At 34.7% G+C, this 17,118-nt stretch overlaps 4 protein-coding genes across 5 annotated transcripts in view; all 4 read right to left on the reverse strand.

Annotated features, from left to right (window-relative positions):
* LOC111696681 (importin-9) overlaps positions 1-5,328 on the reverse strand; it is a 10,137-nt gene extending 4,809 nt beyond the window's left edge. Inside the window, exons 1-4 of the mRNA XM_023466374.1 lie at positions 5,247-5,328; positions 4,314-4,375; positions 2,314-2,433; positions 440-536 (exon numbers count right to left, since the gene is read on the reverse strand). Coding sequence (XP_023322142.1) covers positions 440-536; positions 2,314-2,433; positions 4,314-4,375; positions 5,247-5,298 — 331 coding nt within the window. The 5' untranslated portion in view covers positions 5,299-5,328. The remainder of the gene's footprint in view (positions 1-439; positions 537-2,313; positions 2,434-4,313; positions 4,376-5,246) is intronic.
* LOC111696687 (protein farnesyltransferase/geranylgeranyltransferase type-1 subunit alpha) lies at positions 5,311-10,834 on the reverse strand. The gene is made up of 9 exons (XM_023466387.1): positions 10,721-10,834; positions 10,327-10,496; positions 9,450-9,540; positions 9,225-9,283; positions 7,631-7,687; positions 7,169-7,246; positions 6,527-6,671; positions 6,127-6,264; positions 5,311-5,954 (listed from the first exon to the last, which is right to left on the reverse strand). The coding sequence occupies exons 1-9, from the start codon at positions 10,820-10,822 to the stop codon at positions 5,796-5,798; spliced, it is 999 nt and encodes a 332-aa protein (XP_023322155.1). The 5' UTR covers positions 10,823-10,834; the 3' UTR covers positions 5,311-5,795.
* On the reverse strand, positions 10,822-15,823 carry LOC111696582 (U2 snRNP-associated SURP motif-containing protein). The gene is made up of 10 exons (XM_023466224.1): positions 15,716-15,823; positions 14,567-15,178; positions 13,511-14,338; positions 13,361-13,457; positions 13,158-13,262; positions 12,708-12,821; positions 12,301-12,485; positions 11,750-11,885; positions 11,374-11,576; positions 10,822-11,315 (listed from the first exon to the last, which is right to left on the reverse strand). Exons 1-10 carry the CDS (start codon positions 15,799-15,801, stop codon positions 10,892-10,894), a joined length of 2,790 nt encoding a protein of 929 aa, XP_023321992.1. The 5' UTR covers positions 15,802-15,823; the 3' UTR covers positions 10,822-10,891.
* A 15-nt stretch (positions 15,824-15,838) lies between these two features.
* The window catches only part of LOC111696694 (uncharacterized), a 3,803-nt gene continuing 2,523 nt past the window's right edge, over positions 15,839-17,118 (reverse strand). The window contains exons 6-7 of one of the 2 annotated variants that reach the window (XM_023466398.1): positions 16,482-16,569; positions 15,839-16,268 (exon numbers count right to left, since the gene is read on the reverse strand). In XM_023466398.1, coding sequence (XP_023322166.1) covers positions 16,485-16,569 — 85 coding nt within the window. In that variant the 3' untranslated portion in view covers positions 15,839-16,268; positions 16,482-16,484. Of the gene's footprint in view, positions 16,269-16,477; positions 16,570-17,118 lie in introns of both variants that reach the window. The other variant, XM_023466408.1, reaches the window with a different exon arrangement.

A 17,118-nucleotide genomic window follows, 5' to 3' on the forward strand; every position in this document is an offset into this window, starting at 1 on the left:
CCCCCCCCCCCCCCCCCCAATGCTATACAGTCTTTCTACGAGAATATACGAGAATGAGATCTGCAAGAAGCCCCATTTTAGGCAAATAGAGACAGAAGAAAAAGGGGAATCTAGTACAAATTTCCTCTAAATATTTGCATTCTCCATTCTCCAATGCAGAAGATGACGTACTTATTCAGACACACTGATGATGACCGAGTACTATTATTGAATAATTTTATACATTAACGAATGAAGAATAATATGTATATATACATTTCCAAATCAAATACTTTTATCACTTTGTTTTTAACAAAAACAGTTCAGAAAACCATTTAACAGAAAATTTACTTAAAAATAATTTGAATTTCAAAATTGTAGATCAAGCCATCAAGTTTCTTCAAAAATCGATCTCATATTTGATTTTGTTGTTAAGTAACATTACAAAACATGAGTTTACCTTTACTAATAGATTCACTAAGGCCTAGAGGAAGCATTTGTCTAATAGAATTCTTTGCACTAGAAGTAACCTCAGGAGGACGGAACTTCTCTGTATCCTAAAAATTAAATCAGTCTCAAATCAATCTCAAATCAGTCTCAAATCAATCTCAAATCACACCTAATTCAATCTCAAATCAATCTCAAATCAATCTCAAATCAATCTCAAATCAATCTCAAATCAGTCTCAAATCAGTCTCATATCAGTCTCATATCAGTCTCAAATCAGTCTCAAATCAATCCTAAATAAATCTTAAATAAATCTCAAATCAGTCTCAAATCAATCTCAATTCAGTCTCAAATCAATCTCAAATCAATCTCAAATCAGTCTCAATTCAGTCTCAAATCAATCTCAAATCAATCTCAAATCAATCTCAAATCAATCCTAAATCAATCTCAAATCAATCCTAAATCAATCCCAAATCATCTCCTAAATCAATCCTAAAACAATCCTAAAACAATGCTAAATCAATCTCAAATCAATCTCAAATCAATCTCAAATCAATCTCAAATCAATCACAAATCATTCTCAAATCATTCTCAAATCAATCTCAAATCAATCCTAAATCAATCTCATATCAATCCTAAATCAATCCCAAATCAATCCTAAATCAATCCCAAATCAATCCTAAATCAATCCTAAATCAATCTTAAATCAATCTTAAATCAATCTCAAATCAATCTCAAATCAATCTCAAATCATTTTCAAATCATTCTCAAAACAATCTCAAAACAATCTTAAATCAATCTTAAATCAATCTCAAATAAATCTCAAATCAATCTCAAATCAATCTCAAATCAATCTCAAATCAATCTCAAATCAATCTCAGATCAATCCTAAATCAATCCCAAATCAATCCTAAATCAATCCTAAATCAATCCTAAATCAATCCTAAATCAATCTCAATTCAATCTCAAATCAATCTCAAATCAATCTCAAATCAAATTAATCTCAAATTAATCTCAAATTAATAATCTCAAATCAATTTCAAATCAATCTCAAATCAATCTCAAATCAATCTCAAATCATTCTCAAATCATTCCCAAAACAATCTCAAAACAATCTTAAATCAATCTTAAATCAATCTTAAATCAATCTCAAATCAATCTCAAATCAATCTCAAATCAATCCTAAATCAATCCCAAATCAATCCTAAATCAATCCTAAATCAATCCTTCAATTCAATCTCAATTCAATCTCAATTCAATCTCAATTCAATCTCAAATCAATCTCAAATCAAATTAATTTCAAATTAATCTCAAATCAATCTCAAATCAATCTCAAATCATTCTAAAATTATTCCCAAAACAATCTCAAAACAATCTTAAATCAATCTTAAATCAATCTCAAATCAATCTCCAATCAATCCTAAATCAATCCCAAATCAATCCTAAATCAATCCTAAATCAATCCTTCAATTCAATCTCAATTCAATCTCAATTCAATCTCAATCAATCTCAATTCAATCTCAATTCAATCTCAATTCAATCTCAATTCAATCTCAATTCAATCTCAATTCAATCTCAATTCAATCTCAAATCAATCTCAAATCAAATTAATCTCAAATTAATCTCAAATCAATCTCAAATTAATCTCAAATCAATCTCAAATTAATCTTAAATCAAATTCAAATCAATCTCTAATCAATTTTAAATAAAATTGACTAGAACCCGTCAATATTCGAAATATTAAATAAATAATAAAATATTTCTCCACCTATCCAGAACTAAGTCCACCCACGGAACTGAGAGACCATTCATCCACATAACTCAAAAACCAAATAACTGTGATCAACGAACCAAACAACTCACTCCCTGTAGTAACCTGAAAAATACCTGTGACCAGTGTGCGTCTATATATTGTTTAAGAAGAACTGCAGCTAGTTGTCTGACCGGAAGGAGACCTTGAGGGTTCAGGGTCAACTCACATAAATATACTCCATACTCGTCTGTCACCTAGAAAATGAAAACGTTGTCTTATTGAATAAAATTAAAAATTTCGTGGAGTTGGTAACAGATTCCAAGTCTCAGAATGGAGGTTCAAGTCCAAAATTAACATTGATTTTTCAGCCAGGACCTCTTCTATAACTTTTTAAAAATATATAATCATTTCGTGATTAAAATTTAAATAGATCAGTTCAAAAGATGTTAAATTATTTTTTGTGTGAAAAGGTTATCAATAAAAGAGAGAATGAATTAACACCAAAAAAAAATTTTCCCATAAAAAAAACCGATTATGAAGTCCAAGCAAGTCACATTAATATAAATAATATTATATATTATATATATATATATATATATATATATATATATATATATATATATATATATATATATATATATATATATACAGTAAAATCCTAAAATACATTAAAATGTTTTAATTTGAAGCTGGTTCTTTAATTAGGCTCTCACAAAAAAACGAAAAGAAATTTGCCACTTACTTCTTAAAAGCTGAAGCTAATATGAAGATATCTAGGACCACCAAACAAAAGTAGATAGATAGATAGATAGATATTTCGGCTAACATTATAATAAATACATTTTACATTTTATAATTATTTACTAAACAATTATTAGCCAGGGCTACAGCCTAACCATTTCTGGTTGTTTTGATTGGCTGGCCCTCCAAAGTTTTAGATACATTGTATTTTTTTTTAATTAACAAATAACGAATACATTACACAATTCACAAAGTAATTTTTAAAAAAGGGAAAAAAAGAAGGAATGTTGAATAGTAAAGGGAAAAGGGAAGAGAAGGAGAAACCCCAGCACTAAAAAATCCAATTTTTGTAGATAATATGTTACAGAGTGGTTTACAAGATTTCCAAATTACATGAGTAGCAGTTCCTGTTTTTACATTTAAATTCCTTATATTTAGAAGCTAGATATATTTTCATATTCGTTTTGAAACTATGTACTGATAATGAACATTAAATATTCATTGGAACACTATTCCAAATTCTCGTGAGAAATATTTTTGGAAAAGGTTTAAGATATTTGTTTCTTATTAATTCCAATTTAAAACTTTGTGTCCTATTAGGTTCTACAAATGGAGCAAACATTCCATTAAAAACCGAAGGAAGTTTTTCTTTTATATATTTATACATAAAAGTAGAAGCATTATGTTTGTGTATATCAGATAATTTAAGCATTCCAAGTTCAGAAAAAAAGGATCTGTATGCTGTGAATATCCTTTATCTGACAGTCCGTATTGCTTTCCTTTGAAGTTTAAATAATTTTCCTATTTTATTGTTTGCTGATGACCCCCATGCTAAAATACCATACTCTAATTGAGATTTTATTAAACTTTCATAAACTATCTTTCTTATGTTTAACGGGAGAATATTTTTAACGCTTTTTAGGGCAAAACTGCACTAGATAATTTTGCACAAATACCATCTAATTGATAATTCCAGTTCAAAAATTCGTCAAATTTTACACCGACAAACTTGAAATATTTATCTTTGCAAGTTGAGCCTATTCTTTCAATAATTTCATTTCCTTTTTTGAGATTATAACCCTGATCATCAAATGGCATCTAGATTTATTTCTAAATACAATATATTTGGTTTTTGAAACATTAAGTGTTAACTTATTAGCCTGAAACCAATAAGATGCTTTAGAAAGTTCATGATTTGCCTTTTGAAAAAGAGTTTCTAGATTATTGGATGATTTTAAGAATCCAGTATCATCGGCAAATAAAGAAGTGAAAAACAATGTACAATCTGGAAGATTTAATCAAGTAGACTCAAAGGCCAAGGAGTTACTCAGACCAAAAAAAATAGTGCAGCTCTATGGCTGTTTGGATCTCTGTGAAGTTAAAGTATTCCTACCTCCAGTGCTTTAACTTGCTCCTCAGCAGCTTTCCTGACAACCTGGTCTGGGTTCATCAGTCCTGGATATATTCAAATATCAGATAAAAAAATACTTTTTACAAATACCCGGCCAGTCCCAGTGTGCTATAGCTGCTAGATAGAAGGCAACTGTGTTTCTTACTAAATATTTATAAATGCTAGAATATGTAATGGTAAATTCTGTTTGCCCAGACCATGATTATGGGTTATAGCTGGGTTTCATTTCAATTTCCCAATCATTTCTGGGATTAACAAACTCTGTCAAATAAAAGGCTTCCTTTATCCCCATAAACTTCTTTTCTATTAATAAAAAATGTTAATCATCGTCTTACATATTAATACAATGAAGACGACTTTCTATTTCAATTTAATTTCCACCAAACTTAAAAACACCAGAGACACTTTTTTAACAGAGAAGTTGGCAATAATTAAACAGATTACCTTTGTTTACTTCTAATCTTGTAATTTGAAGAAGGCTTGTTAGGAATCAAATAATTAAAAATAAAAAGTCGCCTTCATTGTATTGATAGAATCGCCGACCAATATATGAAAATATTCATTAAAACTTCGTCAAACACTAGTGATTGGCTAAAAAAAATGTTCATCGTGGTTCAGTGCCAAAACCTTTGAAGATAAATTGGAATTGTTTTGACCAGAATTCAGAACTTTGTGTTGTTAATCCCATATGGTAATACCGTTCAGAAATTTTAAAAGGTCCGAGAATTCCACAAATGAGAGCTTCATCTACTAAACTTATTAACCAATTTTAAGGCACAAAAACCTGCGTTCGACCAACAAGAAATAGCGAGTTAATTCAAGACTCTTGTTTTCCTTTCTTCGCCTCAGATTTAATATTTACGCAGCGGATTAATTCAGCTCCAACCTCTGATATTATTATATTGTAGAACTAACCTGCTACTGTGTCCAGGAGTGCCTGACGGAGTGAGTTATCAGCATCTGCCATTTTCACTCTGAACTTGGAAATGATCAAGCTAAAAGGATACAATAGAAAAAAAATAAGCTAGGACTTTATTCAAATAGTTAATTCTTGACACTTATTCCTGCAATCATCATTGTAGAAAATTTCAGCATTCTTTTGTAACAAAATGGAGAGTATTCAAACAGCAAGCACAATATGGTTAATGTTTTCATTCATTGTAAACACTAGTTTTGGGTTAACACAATTTTGCGAGGTCTTTGTAAAAACCATGACAAATAATATTCAATTATTAATTCCAAACCCATTACTTCTTAAATTTGGGCTTGGTGGGGGTTAGAAAAATATTAACCCTACTGTTCATATCTTTATAATATCAAGCTCAGTCTTCTATATATTCAGTGTAGAGACAGTTAGCGGTAAATTAAGAAAATAAATCACGGGTCAAATTAAAGAAAAAAAATGTTACAAACATTATATTATATTTAGAATAACCAGGTGTATGGATGGATATCAATCACTTATCACGAACTCTTATATTTACTCTGAACTGTCGCTAGAATATAGTCCCAGTATTTTTTTCTAATTTTATCACAGTTTGTTGCCAGGTTCGTGCACATGGATTCAATCTTCTTTAAGGTTTCCGTCTGCTCCGATACTTTCAAGTTCTTGTTCTCCAGGTCCTAGAAATTATAGAAAATCGAACCGTTGTGTCATCCCCGTTTTTTCACAAATGTAAAAATACTATTTTACAAACAGAAGTAGACATTTCCACAATAACGTGAAGATTTTATAATGAAAAGTGGGGTGGGGGTGGAGTGGGGTATCTAAGAAATCAATTATTCTTGACTGTACCTGGATCAACAGTTCAACCATAAAGCCTAGAAGATAAGGAGATTCGTCCCCCTTATCTAGGAGTTGTTGACAAGTATTCTGAACCCTGCTTCTCAACTCTCCTCTCAGTTCATCGTCCTCACAGTGCTCCAGTACTCCCTGGAGAACAAAAGTTGTTTACAATTTAATAACACAATTAAAAATTTTGAAAACCACTCCCAAGAGAAATGAATGCTACAATTGTAGTAAAAGAAAAAAAGGATGAGAGACTTAAAAGTTACTTTTTACGCCCCTCCCCCCCCCCCCATTGAAGAAAAAAAACACTAAAGATGCAATTGTTACTTTTCAAGAATTTTCTTTGGATATCTAAGTGGTTTTTGTGTGTGGGTGGTTTGGTTATGCCTCCTATATATTAACTAACCCTGAGATAGTTCCACGCACTCTCATTCCTGGAAACCATGTTAATCTTCTCCAGGACGAACTTAATCTCTCTCTCCACTACAGGGTTCTTCCAACCTTCACTTTGACTCACCACGTAGAACCGTTCATTCCAAGCAGAATTGTTCCTGAACATTAATCAACGTAGACTCTTGGATTATTCGTGATAATTTCTTCTTTTAATCAACCAATGGTTTGACTTATTAATGTCTATAAAATTTTATTTTTATGTACATACAGTGTAATTTGTACTACATATTTTACGGGTTTTCATACCAAATAAAGTCATCAGGACTATAAAAACTCACCTCTTAATAAAATGAACCTATTTAGAAGATTTTAAACCACTAACCAAAGAATTTGAGCCGCGGCTCAAATATGGTTGGTTCTACTTAAATTTGTATTGATTTTTTTCAAGATTTAAGCCAGCGGTCAATTAAAACCGGTTTTTGGTGGATTTAAGACGCGGCTCAAATTCATTAAATTCGGACAAGGGGCGTACTCGGGACTTTCTCAAGGGGGGGGGGGGATTCTTTCCACCCATTTGGACCTGAAAACCTGCTGTAAACCATATATTTGACTTATCCCAGGGGGACTGAACCCCGTTGCCCCCACTGCCACTAACCTAATATCATCATCAAGCAATCTCTCCACGAACTCCAGTTCATCCTTCCAAAGACTGAATGCCTGCAGCACCCATTGTCTGATCAATCAGTGGAAAATTAAGAAATGAAGAAGGTCCAAAAATCTTACTATAAGATTGAACCTTATATCCCTTTATACATAAACTACCAACATACATTTAATCAACGGTACCCTTTAAAACGATTTGTTTGCATTTTTATGCTTTTATGAAAAAATTATGTGTTCCCTCTTATCTTTAATTATGCAAAAATTTTAAGGATAGCGTCTTATATCGTTTGGCATTCTCTTTAAGGGCTTAAAACTACGCTGAGAAGCCCATTCTCTCAATTCTTCTATACCGTACGAAAAAAAATCCTATTCTTATGTAACAGACATGAGTAGGAAATTGAAAAGATTGCCGTCAGCAGCAAAACTTCAACATTTTATTGGATTTTCATGATTCCTGTGCTGCCAAGCGTGATAGTTCTTTTGATCTGCCGCAAGAATCACCTCCGTAAACCTATAAGGAAAAACATATATATTTATGTTTATGTTATGATTATTTTCAGGACTCCTGGTGAAGTATATAAGAAAATTTCAGATCGTTGTCGTTCAAAATTTTTACCACTAATAGAATGAGCCTTGTTTTCTTCAATTAATCTCAGATGGGGTACAGTATCAAAAGTCAAGATAAATAAGGTCTAGATTAAATCCCTTGTCTACATAGTCTGTCACAGTCGCCAAAAACTCCAGGAGATTTGTGACATAAGATTTATTAGACATTAATCCATGACTTGAATTTATCACATTAATATGCAGAAAATATTATATTCAATATTTACGAATATCTAGTGCATCAAGATTTAAAAAGGACATTTATTTTTCGACATTTCGTTCTTCTTTTTTTTAATTTGGCCTTTCTGTTTTCTTTCTATGTAATCTTAGAACAGATTAGAATTCTTTACATATTTATCATATCTAGATTTAAAAGTTCACGCAGTTTTTATATCACACGCTAAATCATTCCACGGAGAAACAACTCTTTAGCTAAAAAAATGTTTACGATTATCAGTTCTACAAAAATTGGCACGAAAGAGGATTTTCTGACATCCTTGTAATTCTATTGGATGTATCTGCTAACATTGAAAACCACTAACACTTTTATCAACATTATTAACACCATGAATAATTTTATAGGTTTCAATTATATCATAGCGGAGTCTTCGACTTTCTAGGGATTGTAAATTCAGTTCAATTAGTTTTTCACTGTAAGATGAACCAGTGAGTTCTGAAACTATTGAGACCGCCCTTTTATTTGAACTTTTTTTAAAAGTTTCTTTATCTCCTACACTTTAAGGACACCAAACTGGGACGGAGAACTCTAGGTGTGGTCTCACATAAAGTTTACAAAAATTTATTAATGTAACTTTGTCTCTATAGTGAAATGCTTTAGAAAAAAGAGACAGTATACTATACGGTAATTCACTATTTTTTATCTAAACAATTGCAGGGGATCACTATCATTATGGACAAGAAGCAACACTTTTAAACCTTGAGCAAAACTAAAGATTTGAAACTATTTCATCCTAAATGAAAGAACAAATATTTTTTTTAAATGCATCATAAACAGACGAGGCTGGCAACTTCTGATAAATGGTTTAAGTTAAATTCATTCTTCAGATGTGTTAAACTGTGAATGTAAACAATTTCAAAGGATAAACTGTCATTATGGCCAAGATGTGACACTTTTAAACCTTAAGCAACACTAAAAATTTGAAACTTTTTCATCTTAAATAACTACAGATTTTTAAAAATTGAATCTTTAACGGACAGAGCTGGCAACTTTTGATGAATGGTCTATGTTTACTTTATTATTCCTCGAAAGGAGATTAACCCATCTCTGATTGGTTAGGTCCACAGTTTAAACAGATCAAAAGGGGGTTGTCAATAGTCAACTGTTTAAAATTTTCCACCTCTAAAAATTTACAGGTTTAGAAAAAACGTTTAAAAAATTCTTCCTTCTAAACTTATCAATTCTTATCTCGTCAATAATTTACCTAAGTTCATTTCCCGGATCTTGGAGCCATTCAATGAGAACTCTACGATGCTGCCAAACCTAGTTATTTATTCTTTATTTTAGAGTGTAGTACATTTTACATTGTACGAAGGGGGGGGGGGATATTTAATTACCACCAAGGGGGGGGGGGGGGGTAATTAAATAACGACGTTAATCATGGCGAGATAATTAATTTTCTCATATAATGATCTTAAGTTAAAGATTCCTGATAATTCTTTGGGTGTTCCTCAATCATCTCCCTGCAGTACGCCAGTTCATCCTTCAGGTTGGATTTTAAACTCTTTAAAACTTCTCTCCTTAATAAGATTAGGGTTAATAACATTGATAAAATTTTATCATCCAGTCTTTGTCTTTATTTGAATTAATTAGTACATAACTTATGAAAAGTACAGTACACTAGTCTTTTGTCATTTTTTTTTGAGGACTTGCTTTAGACTCCAACATTTAATTCAAGCTTGACATTTCTTTCTGTATATTGGCTTAATGCGTTACAATTGTCAAGAGCAAAAAGAAATTAAATATTTCTATGATTACTTTTTTAACAGTTCGTCCCATTAAAAATGATAAATTTTATAATTAAGCAGCCGAACCGTCAAATTTTATTATATCATGCGACATTCATGTGAAAATCTTGATTTACAAGTATGCTTATAACACAAGAATTAGAAATTTCCAAAACGTAAACCAAGAATATGCTTTTGAATTTAACAAAAAGTACAGAATTTCTTTCAGGTTTGGATTTGTTAGGATATATTATTCATTCCAAAGAATGTATAGACACAAAATTTCTTCTGGATACATTTAGGGCTCCATCTTTCAGTCCAAGCGTGTCTCAGACATAGTCTGTGATCTATCTGACAAATGCTCCCATTCTCTATCAATTGTCGCTTTCATTGTACAGATAAAAGAAACATAAACCGCAATTTTGAAAGCTATTATATGTTCCAGGTTCAAGAACCAAACACTGTAAAAAGAAGACTATTGGGATATCAAAGAAAATATATAAATATTATGTTTCGTGGGACACACTGTACATCGTAAACTATGTTTACAGTTATTATTTATTATTTTTTAGTTTTTACCTATAATACCAAACAGTATAGTTAGCAGGGTTAAGATCTAATGCATCCTCTGTAAGACCAAGAACTCTCGAACTCTTCTCCTCAGACTTCATGACAGCCCGGAAATAATCGTAGACATCCTTAAACCGATCACTGTAGGCGATCTGAACCACAGGACTCGGACCATCATTCTTTTTAACAGATCTTCAGAACTTTAGGAAGCTTAACAATGTCTGCTAGAGAACCGAAACAAAATCATTTCGTAAGAAATCTGAACGTTCCAAGTCCCGGTGAAGAAGACAAATATTTGTATCAATCAAAATCTGGTCCAATTGTGCCAGGTGTGTTATAACAAAACTTTAACTTGAAAATTGATAACAAAAATTGACATTAAGTCAGAAATGAAGATATATTCCTGTGGTATTGGGGTAACATCCTTCCAATCCGTTCTATCTCTATACAGAACCCATTCCTTCTCCGAGGTCGGGTCCTCACTGGACGATCTACTGTCTCCCATCTGTAATTATTACACAAAGTTATTATGGAAAATAGGAGAATTCAATATAAACAAGGAGGCAGGTTTTAATTAATGACGTTTCTTTTTATGCTTCTTCGGGGATTTTGATCTGGAACGCTTCGCTCTTTTCGGAGACCGGGATCTGTCCTTCTTTCTCCGATCCGGGGTGGAACTGTAGCTTCCTTCGCGAGATTTCTTTTTCTTTTTCCGATCCTTGGATCGGTTTCTCTCTCGGGACCTTGACCTTGATTCTGATGATGAACGGTCGCGTTTTCTTTTCTTTTCCTTTTTCTTACTGCTCCTACTACTTCGATCCAGCTCCGAATCATCTGAGTTACGTTCCTTTTCCTTCCTCGGAGTTTCGTCAAGAGCTTTACGGAGAAGTTTCTTTCTGAAGTGTTCGACTTGTTCCGCGATACTCCAGCCTGATTTGATTCCCTTGCTCCCACTCTCCAGGTCATCTTGGTACTCCATGACTTTTACTTCAATCTCCCTGAAATAAGGCAAGGTCAGAATGGGAAAAAAACTATCAATTATAATTCAATTATAACCTGAGAATTTGTCGGCGTTCCTCTGCAGCTTTAAGTTCTAGTTCTGATGATCCATCATCTCGTTCTATCGGTTCTCCGTCCAGGCTGTCCTCCTGGTCCTCCCACTTGCTCGCCATTGCACCCATCAGGGCCTTCCTCGCCTTTACCAAATCATCGTTCTCCTCCCTCTCCCACTTACTTGTCGTGACGGCCTGGGCTTTCACCTAAAAGAAGATAGGTTAACTTACTTGATTTAAAAAAATCTAAATCGAATTTTGTCAAAAAAGAAATAAAATTATCTGGACAATCTACCGTCAATTACATTAATAAAAAGCAGAATGACTAAACCTGGTCAGATGAGATACCAGAAAGATCTGTAAGATCCAAGATTTTCTACCTGCTCCGGGTCTACAGTTTCCCATTTACTCTTAATAAATGCTCCGGCGGGAGGAGGAGGAGCCGGAGAAACCGTTCTCTTTGCTTCTCCGTCGATAGGTTCTCCATCCAAACTATCCTCACTCTGTGTATCCGACCTGAAATCAAAATCATACGTTTATAAACATAAGAACTTTGAGTCACCCAGTGTGGAACAGAAATATTTTTTGTCTTGTTTGTTTGAAGGGCTCAATATTTTTAAACCTTTAATTAAAAATCTCATGTGTGACCTCAGAACTGACAGACCCCGGAATGGTTTAATGCTTGTAAAGAAAAATATAAAAAATTCTAATAGCTAATGACTTACACTATCCAAATTAAAAATAAGTCCAGTTGATCTTTAAAAAAAGAAGCGTTTACTCACTGGATCTCCTAATATATTTCTGGATATATAATAAAACGAAAAACTTTACAAAATTAATGTTTTGATTTTTGGTAACTTTCTTTATCAAGTTTAGGTTTGAGGAAAGATTTTTATGGTTTTCCTGAGATTCTTTACAAACTATTTTTTACCTTGCTAGTTTAGCTCTGGCAATGTTTCCCTTAAGTAGTGCAGCTCCATCTAGCGGCATCCCGTCAACATCATCATCCGTAGCACTTCCTTCTTCCTCGGACTCCTTCTCCGGTTCCTGGTTTACCAGACCCAAGAACAGGTTCTGCATCTTGATCAGGAAATCCATCGGGTAGAGGTTCCAGTCCTGATATCAAATATGTTTTTGATCTTTCTAATTGGCCATGAAAAAAACAAGTAACCAGACCTGCCAGCACCCCCATTAGATAATAAGATGTGAGTCTCAGAATAGGGAGTCTGTTAGTATATACAACATCTGTAGTAATTGACATGCATTTAATAATTCCACTCCCCCCCCCCCCCAAACAAAAACTCGCAAGATTGCAAAATAAAGACCCTGAATGCTTACCTCCCATACTCTGAAGCATGACATGACCCTCTGCCTGAATGCCTCTGCGCTGCGCCGGTCAGATATATTAGTGTAGGAGGCGTGCAAATCCTTAAACACTTCCGGCAGCTTCGCCTGTACATGTGGTTATACGACATAAACAAGAAGACAAGTACAAAATCCGTTAAATTTGAAAAATTAGAAGAAAGAAAACTTTATAAAACCTGTTTGTGAAACGTACATTTTCGCTATTTAAAAAGTCTTGCATTCTTATGACTTTATTGAAAGTTTTTGTCGTCTATTACCTGGTCAGTGTTCCAAGCACTGCTACAAATAATTTGCTTACAACATTAAAAAGTGTTGCATAATCAACGCTAAATTTGTTTTGTTTTTATGGTTAGGAGTCTGGTTTTTTCCTTATCTTCTAAATCCAAGTACTCTGAAACTACTTCCGGAGTAGGCTTAGTTTACCTGGAATCCAGTTCTGTAGAAGGACACGTTAGGTAGCTTGACCGTGCTGTTGTGGAGTATATCAGATATCAGGAACAAGCGAGCTATCTTTTTAACAACTGGGGTCTGAATCAGATCAAAGGTGTGAGATATGAGTCGGAAGATAGAGATAACTTGAGAGATATTCAAGACAGAGATTTCCAGTTTTGTTTATTTTTTCTCACCTCCAGGATGGAGAGAGATTCAGCAAGACACTCAACCACCTCCTCTGCACACTCTGCAGTTTCAATACACCAGACCATAGCCTCGGCGATCCCGTTCCTAAAGTACAGAGAGAAGGTTTGATCTAGCTCAAGGGGTATTTAATAGCTTACCTGTCAGGTAGGAGGGACCTAAGTGTTGACTCAAGGGTGTCTCGCTGGCTGTCTGTTAAGGGTTTCTTCCCGGGAAGTATCACAACAGGAGGTTTGGGAGGAGTTTCCTTCTCCTCCGCCAATTTCTCGTCGGGATCAACACTTGCCCCGTCGCAACCAAGCAGCTCAAGCGGCATACCAGAAGTAAATATGTTGGGAATCGGTGGCCGCCAAACTGATCCGCCCTTGAACATTCGGAAATCATTTGTTGACCATTTATCCTTTGAATCTCCTTGTAAGATGGAGAAAAGTCTCCACCTGTAGTAAATATGCTCCGGAGACTGGTTCTCAAACAGAAACTTAAACTGGGGATTATTCAATTCTCGGTTCATGATTGTAGCCTCAAATATGGGACCCTCTCTCACTACAAACTCAACCATCCTGTTTATAAGGCTGAGCTGACTCCTATCCGCAGGAATGACAACCTTGATCACAGCTCGTTTCAACATCCTGTAAAATCTTTTCTTTCCCTTGGAATCAGAGGGCATATCGCAGGGTCGGGGATTATTATTGCTGATAGAAGCTAGACCCCAGCGGTCCGCATCATGACCTTGCGGTTGGCAGTTAAACGGTAGTCCAGACTGTGGTGGAGGTGTGATATATTTGATGAGAGCAGGGGGAACATAGATCGGCTGGAGGGGGAGTCCGACGGGTTTACCCCAACCCATTCTCATCTCGTGACCGGCAACATCTTTACCCAGAAGCGCAGCCATTGCCCGCTCTCCGTCTGCTCTTGACATGAACGCGACGAATCCACAATTCTTTCCTCGCGACTTTTCCTCGTCCGTCCTGATTGGTGGTGGTTTATTTTTTTTAAGCAGTTTTACAAATATCAGTTAAGTGAAATGGGTTCGAAGATTTAGGGGAAAACTTAAGAATTCAAAAGCCACTGACAAGGTTTTCTCCCATTATAGAAAGTTTAAATATCAACAAAAACACGGGGCAAACATTCCTACCCTGCTAGAGCAACTATTTTTAAAGAATTATTGAAAAACAAAGGTTAAAATAAAACCCTTCCTTGGATACATAATCTTGACGCTAGCAAGAGGACCAAACTTTCCAAACAGTTTGGTCAGCTCCATCTCCGAGAGTTTAGGAGCAATATTACCGAGATATATATTGGTACTGGAGGGATCTCCTTCAACATCCGCCATTATATCTCCCAAAGCTCCGCCCGGTGGGATGTCAAGCAGAGATTTGCCGGGGATAGGGGCGCCACCCGCCTTTATCATCGCCTTGTATTTCTGTCGTTCCTCTCTCTCAACTTGAATGGCTTTAAGCTCATCTTTGAATATCTCGAGGTTACTTTTTTTCTTATCTTTATCCTTCTTCTTTCCAGGTTTCTCAGGGCGCATTATCTCCGCCGCACGTAGACGTGCCTGCTCCTCCATTGCCTTTTGGCGGGTACTAAAGGACTCCGCCAGTTCCGCCAATTTACTTTTAGGTTTATAAAGCTCTCCCTTCCCACTCGTATCCTCCTTCCTGTTCCCGGCATTGAAGGTCCCCGCCTTCACCCAGGTCTTGTTGATCTTTGCGACAGGATTATCATCGAAATGTTCTTCAAATTCTTTATACAAGACTCCGATCCGTTCTTCCTCTTCCTTCCTTTTTCGCTTCTCCTCTTCTCCCCTGAAAAATAAAAATGTACAAAATGGATTTTGAAAAAGGCGCGAGTAAATAAAAAAAAATTAATATCTTAACTAAAATAAAATAATTGCCATGGAATGCCTCCCCCCTCAATCTTTTTTGTTAGTGAATTTTTAGGTTTCCTGTGGTGTTGGGGGAGGGGTACTTGATTTTGGAACTAATATAAGAATTCTTTATATATATATCAGAAAATTGAGGAAGAAAGTGAGAATAGGTTTTGACAGTAATGAAATAGGGTTGTATCAATGTATCATGGATCTGGTAGTATAGAGCAGTGGCTGGGCCAGAGGGCCATAGGAAATTTAATACCGGGCTGTAGATACAGGCTTCACGGCTCGGCTACCGCCACTCGGGCATAACAGTATCATTGCACATGTCATGCTAACTCTGTAATCCACGCACCCCAAAAGGGGGCTCTGGGTTGCAGGGAGGGGTGGTTACCTGGTAACACTAGTGTTATTGGGGAGTCAGAATAGATAGATAGATAGATATCTCAAATATGTTTTGAACCAGACTAACCTGCTTGCTGCTTTGTGTCCCATGGCTCCCAGAGAGAAAGCCTTGAGCTTATTCTCATTAATGTGTTTGGGAGTAAACCCCGACATTGTGGATTGTTAATATACCTCCCACACCTGGGTTAAATCTGAAATATAGAAAACATTAATCCTCTGTGAAGGTTTTAAGACTGACAGATGATGGGGTATCATTGGCATACAATCATACAGTTATTAATTACATTTGTCGGTAGGATTATATGGAAAAAGAGACGATCAACAATCATTATCTAAAGTCAACACGTCGTCAAGGATTCCATCGTTATATTAAATATATAATACAAATAAATATAGACGCAAGTTTTGACAATAAAAAGAAGTACACCTACAATCTACAAACTGCATAATTAAGTCAGAAAAATTACAAAATTATATGCCAGTTTGAAATAGTAAATTAAAATAAGGAGAACTTTAGATGTAAATTTGTTAACAGATAAAATTTTGTTTTCAGTATGAATCTAGCGCAAGATTTAATATACAAATAACAGATAAGAATTGAAAAGGATTGATCGGAACTACAGGGTGTCCCACATCATATTAGACCGAGAACGGGTCTAAATTACGATTTTCGGGACTAATCAGAAAATTTAATTAGAATTTATCATTTTGAAAAATAATATAAGGCTTATATAAGAATTTTCTTGCGGAAAATGATAAGTTTTTTGAGTATTAAAGATTTATTTTGTCGTTAAAGATTGAAGATAATCTAATATGATATGGGACGCTCTGTATATTTATCTAGGCTCCTCTTCTTGTATATTAGAACTGCTGGTCTGGTTTGACATCGTAGACCTTCGAGAGAACTGTAAACTTTCTTCTCTACAGGATCAAAACTTGATTTTAATAAGCAATATGATTTCAGGGGACATTAGTTCCAGACAGCGATTTGGCCCATTTTCAACACTGAAAAAGTAGTTTTTACTATCGACTTTTACTCTCGATAATGGGCGGGAAACCCGAAAACTCAATCTGTGCCCATTTCTAGTTTTAGAAATGGGTAAAACCCCCTTTTGGAACTAATAGTCCCTGGATTTGTATTCCAATTTAATATTCCCTACCCTCCCCCTACATAAGTGAACTTTGTCACAGGGACTGTAGAGAATAGAATATATAGAGAGGAATTAAAAGAATCTCTCGGTATGAAATTTTTCAGTCCCTTTCAGCCTGAAAGGGAGTTCAAAGTGTACAAATCATGTAAATGTTCACAAATTATATGCAGTAGAGTACATTAATACAGTATGTTCCCTAGACTATCCATTTCGATTTCGAATTGTTTAAACTGTTAAATAAACTTTATAATGAATTAGGTGAATAAAAATCATCATTTGATTTATAGTTATAACGGAAAATCATCGTTTGTAAAGTGGA

This window comes from Eurytemora carolleeae, unplaced genomic scaffold, assembly GCF_000591075.1.
Source record: "Eurytemora carolleeae unplaced genomic scaffold, Eaff_2.0 scaffold72, whole genome shotgun sequence".
NCBI lineage: Eukaryota > Metazoa > Arthropoda > Copepoda > Calanoida > Temoridae > Eurytemora > Eurytemora carolleeae.

What these genes read in the sequence shown, in the direction of transcription:
- LOC111696582 (XM_023466224.1), bottom strand. Translation starts at nt 15,801, where the DNA reads ATGTCGGGGTTTACTCCCAAACACATTAATGAGAATAAGCTCAAGGCT. An exon ending in AATCTCTCTCCATCCTGGAG is followed by an intron (nt 13,263 to 13,360) that starts GTGAGAAAAAAT and finishes GATCTGATTCAG; the next exon opens with ACCCCAGTTGTTAAAAAGAT. An exon ending in GAACGCCGACAAATTCTCAG is followed by an intron (nt 11,316 to 11,373) that starts GTTATAATTGAA and finishes GCCTTATTTCAG; the next exon opens with GGAGATTGAAGTAAAAGTCA.
- LOC111696687 (XM_023466387.1), bottom strand. Translation starts at nt 10,822, where the DNA reads ATGGGAGACAGTAGATCGTCCAGTGAGGACCCGACCTCGGAGAAGGAA. An exon ending in ATGTTACCCCAATACCACAG is followed by an intron (nt 10,497 to 10,720) that starts GAATATATCTTC and finishes TCTGTTAAAAAG; the next exon opens with AATGATGGTCCGAGTCCTGT. An exon ending in TTGCTTGATGATGATATTAG is followed by an intron (nt 6,672 to 7,168) that starts GTTAGTGGCAGT and finishes ATTAATGTTCAG; the next exon opens with GAACAATTCTGCTTGGAATG.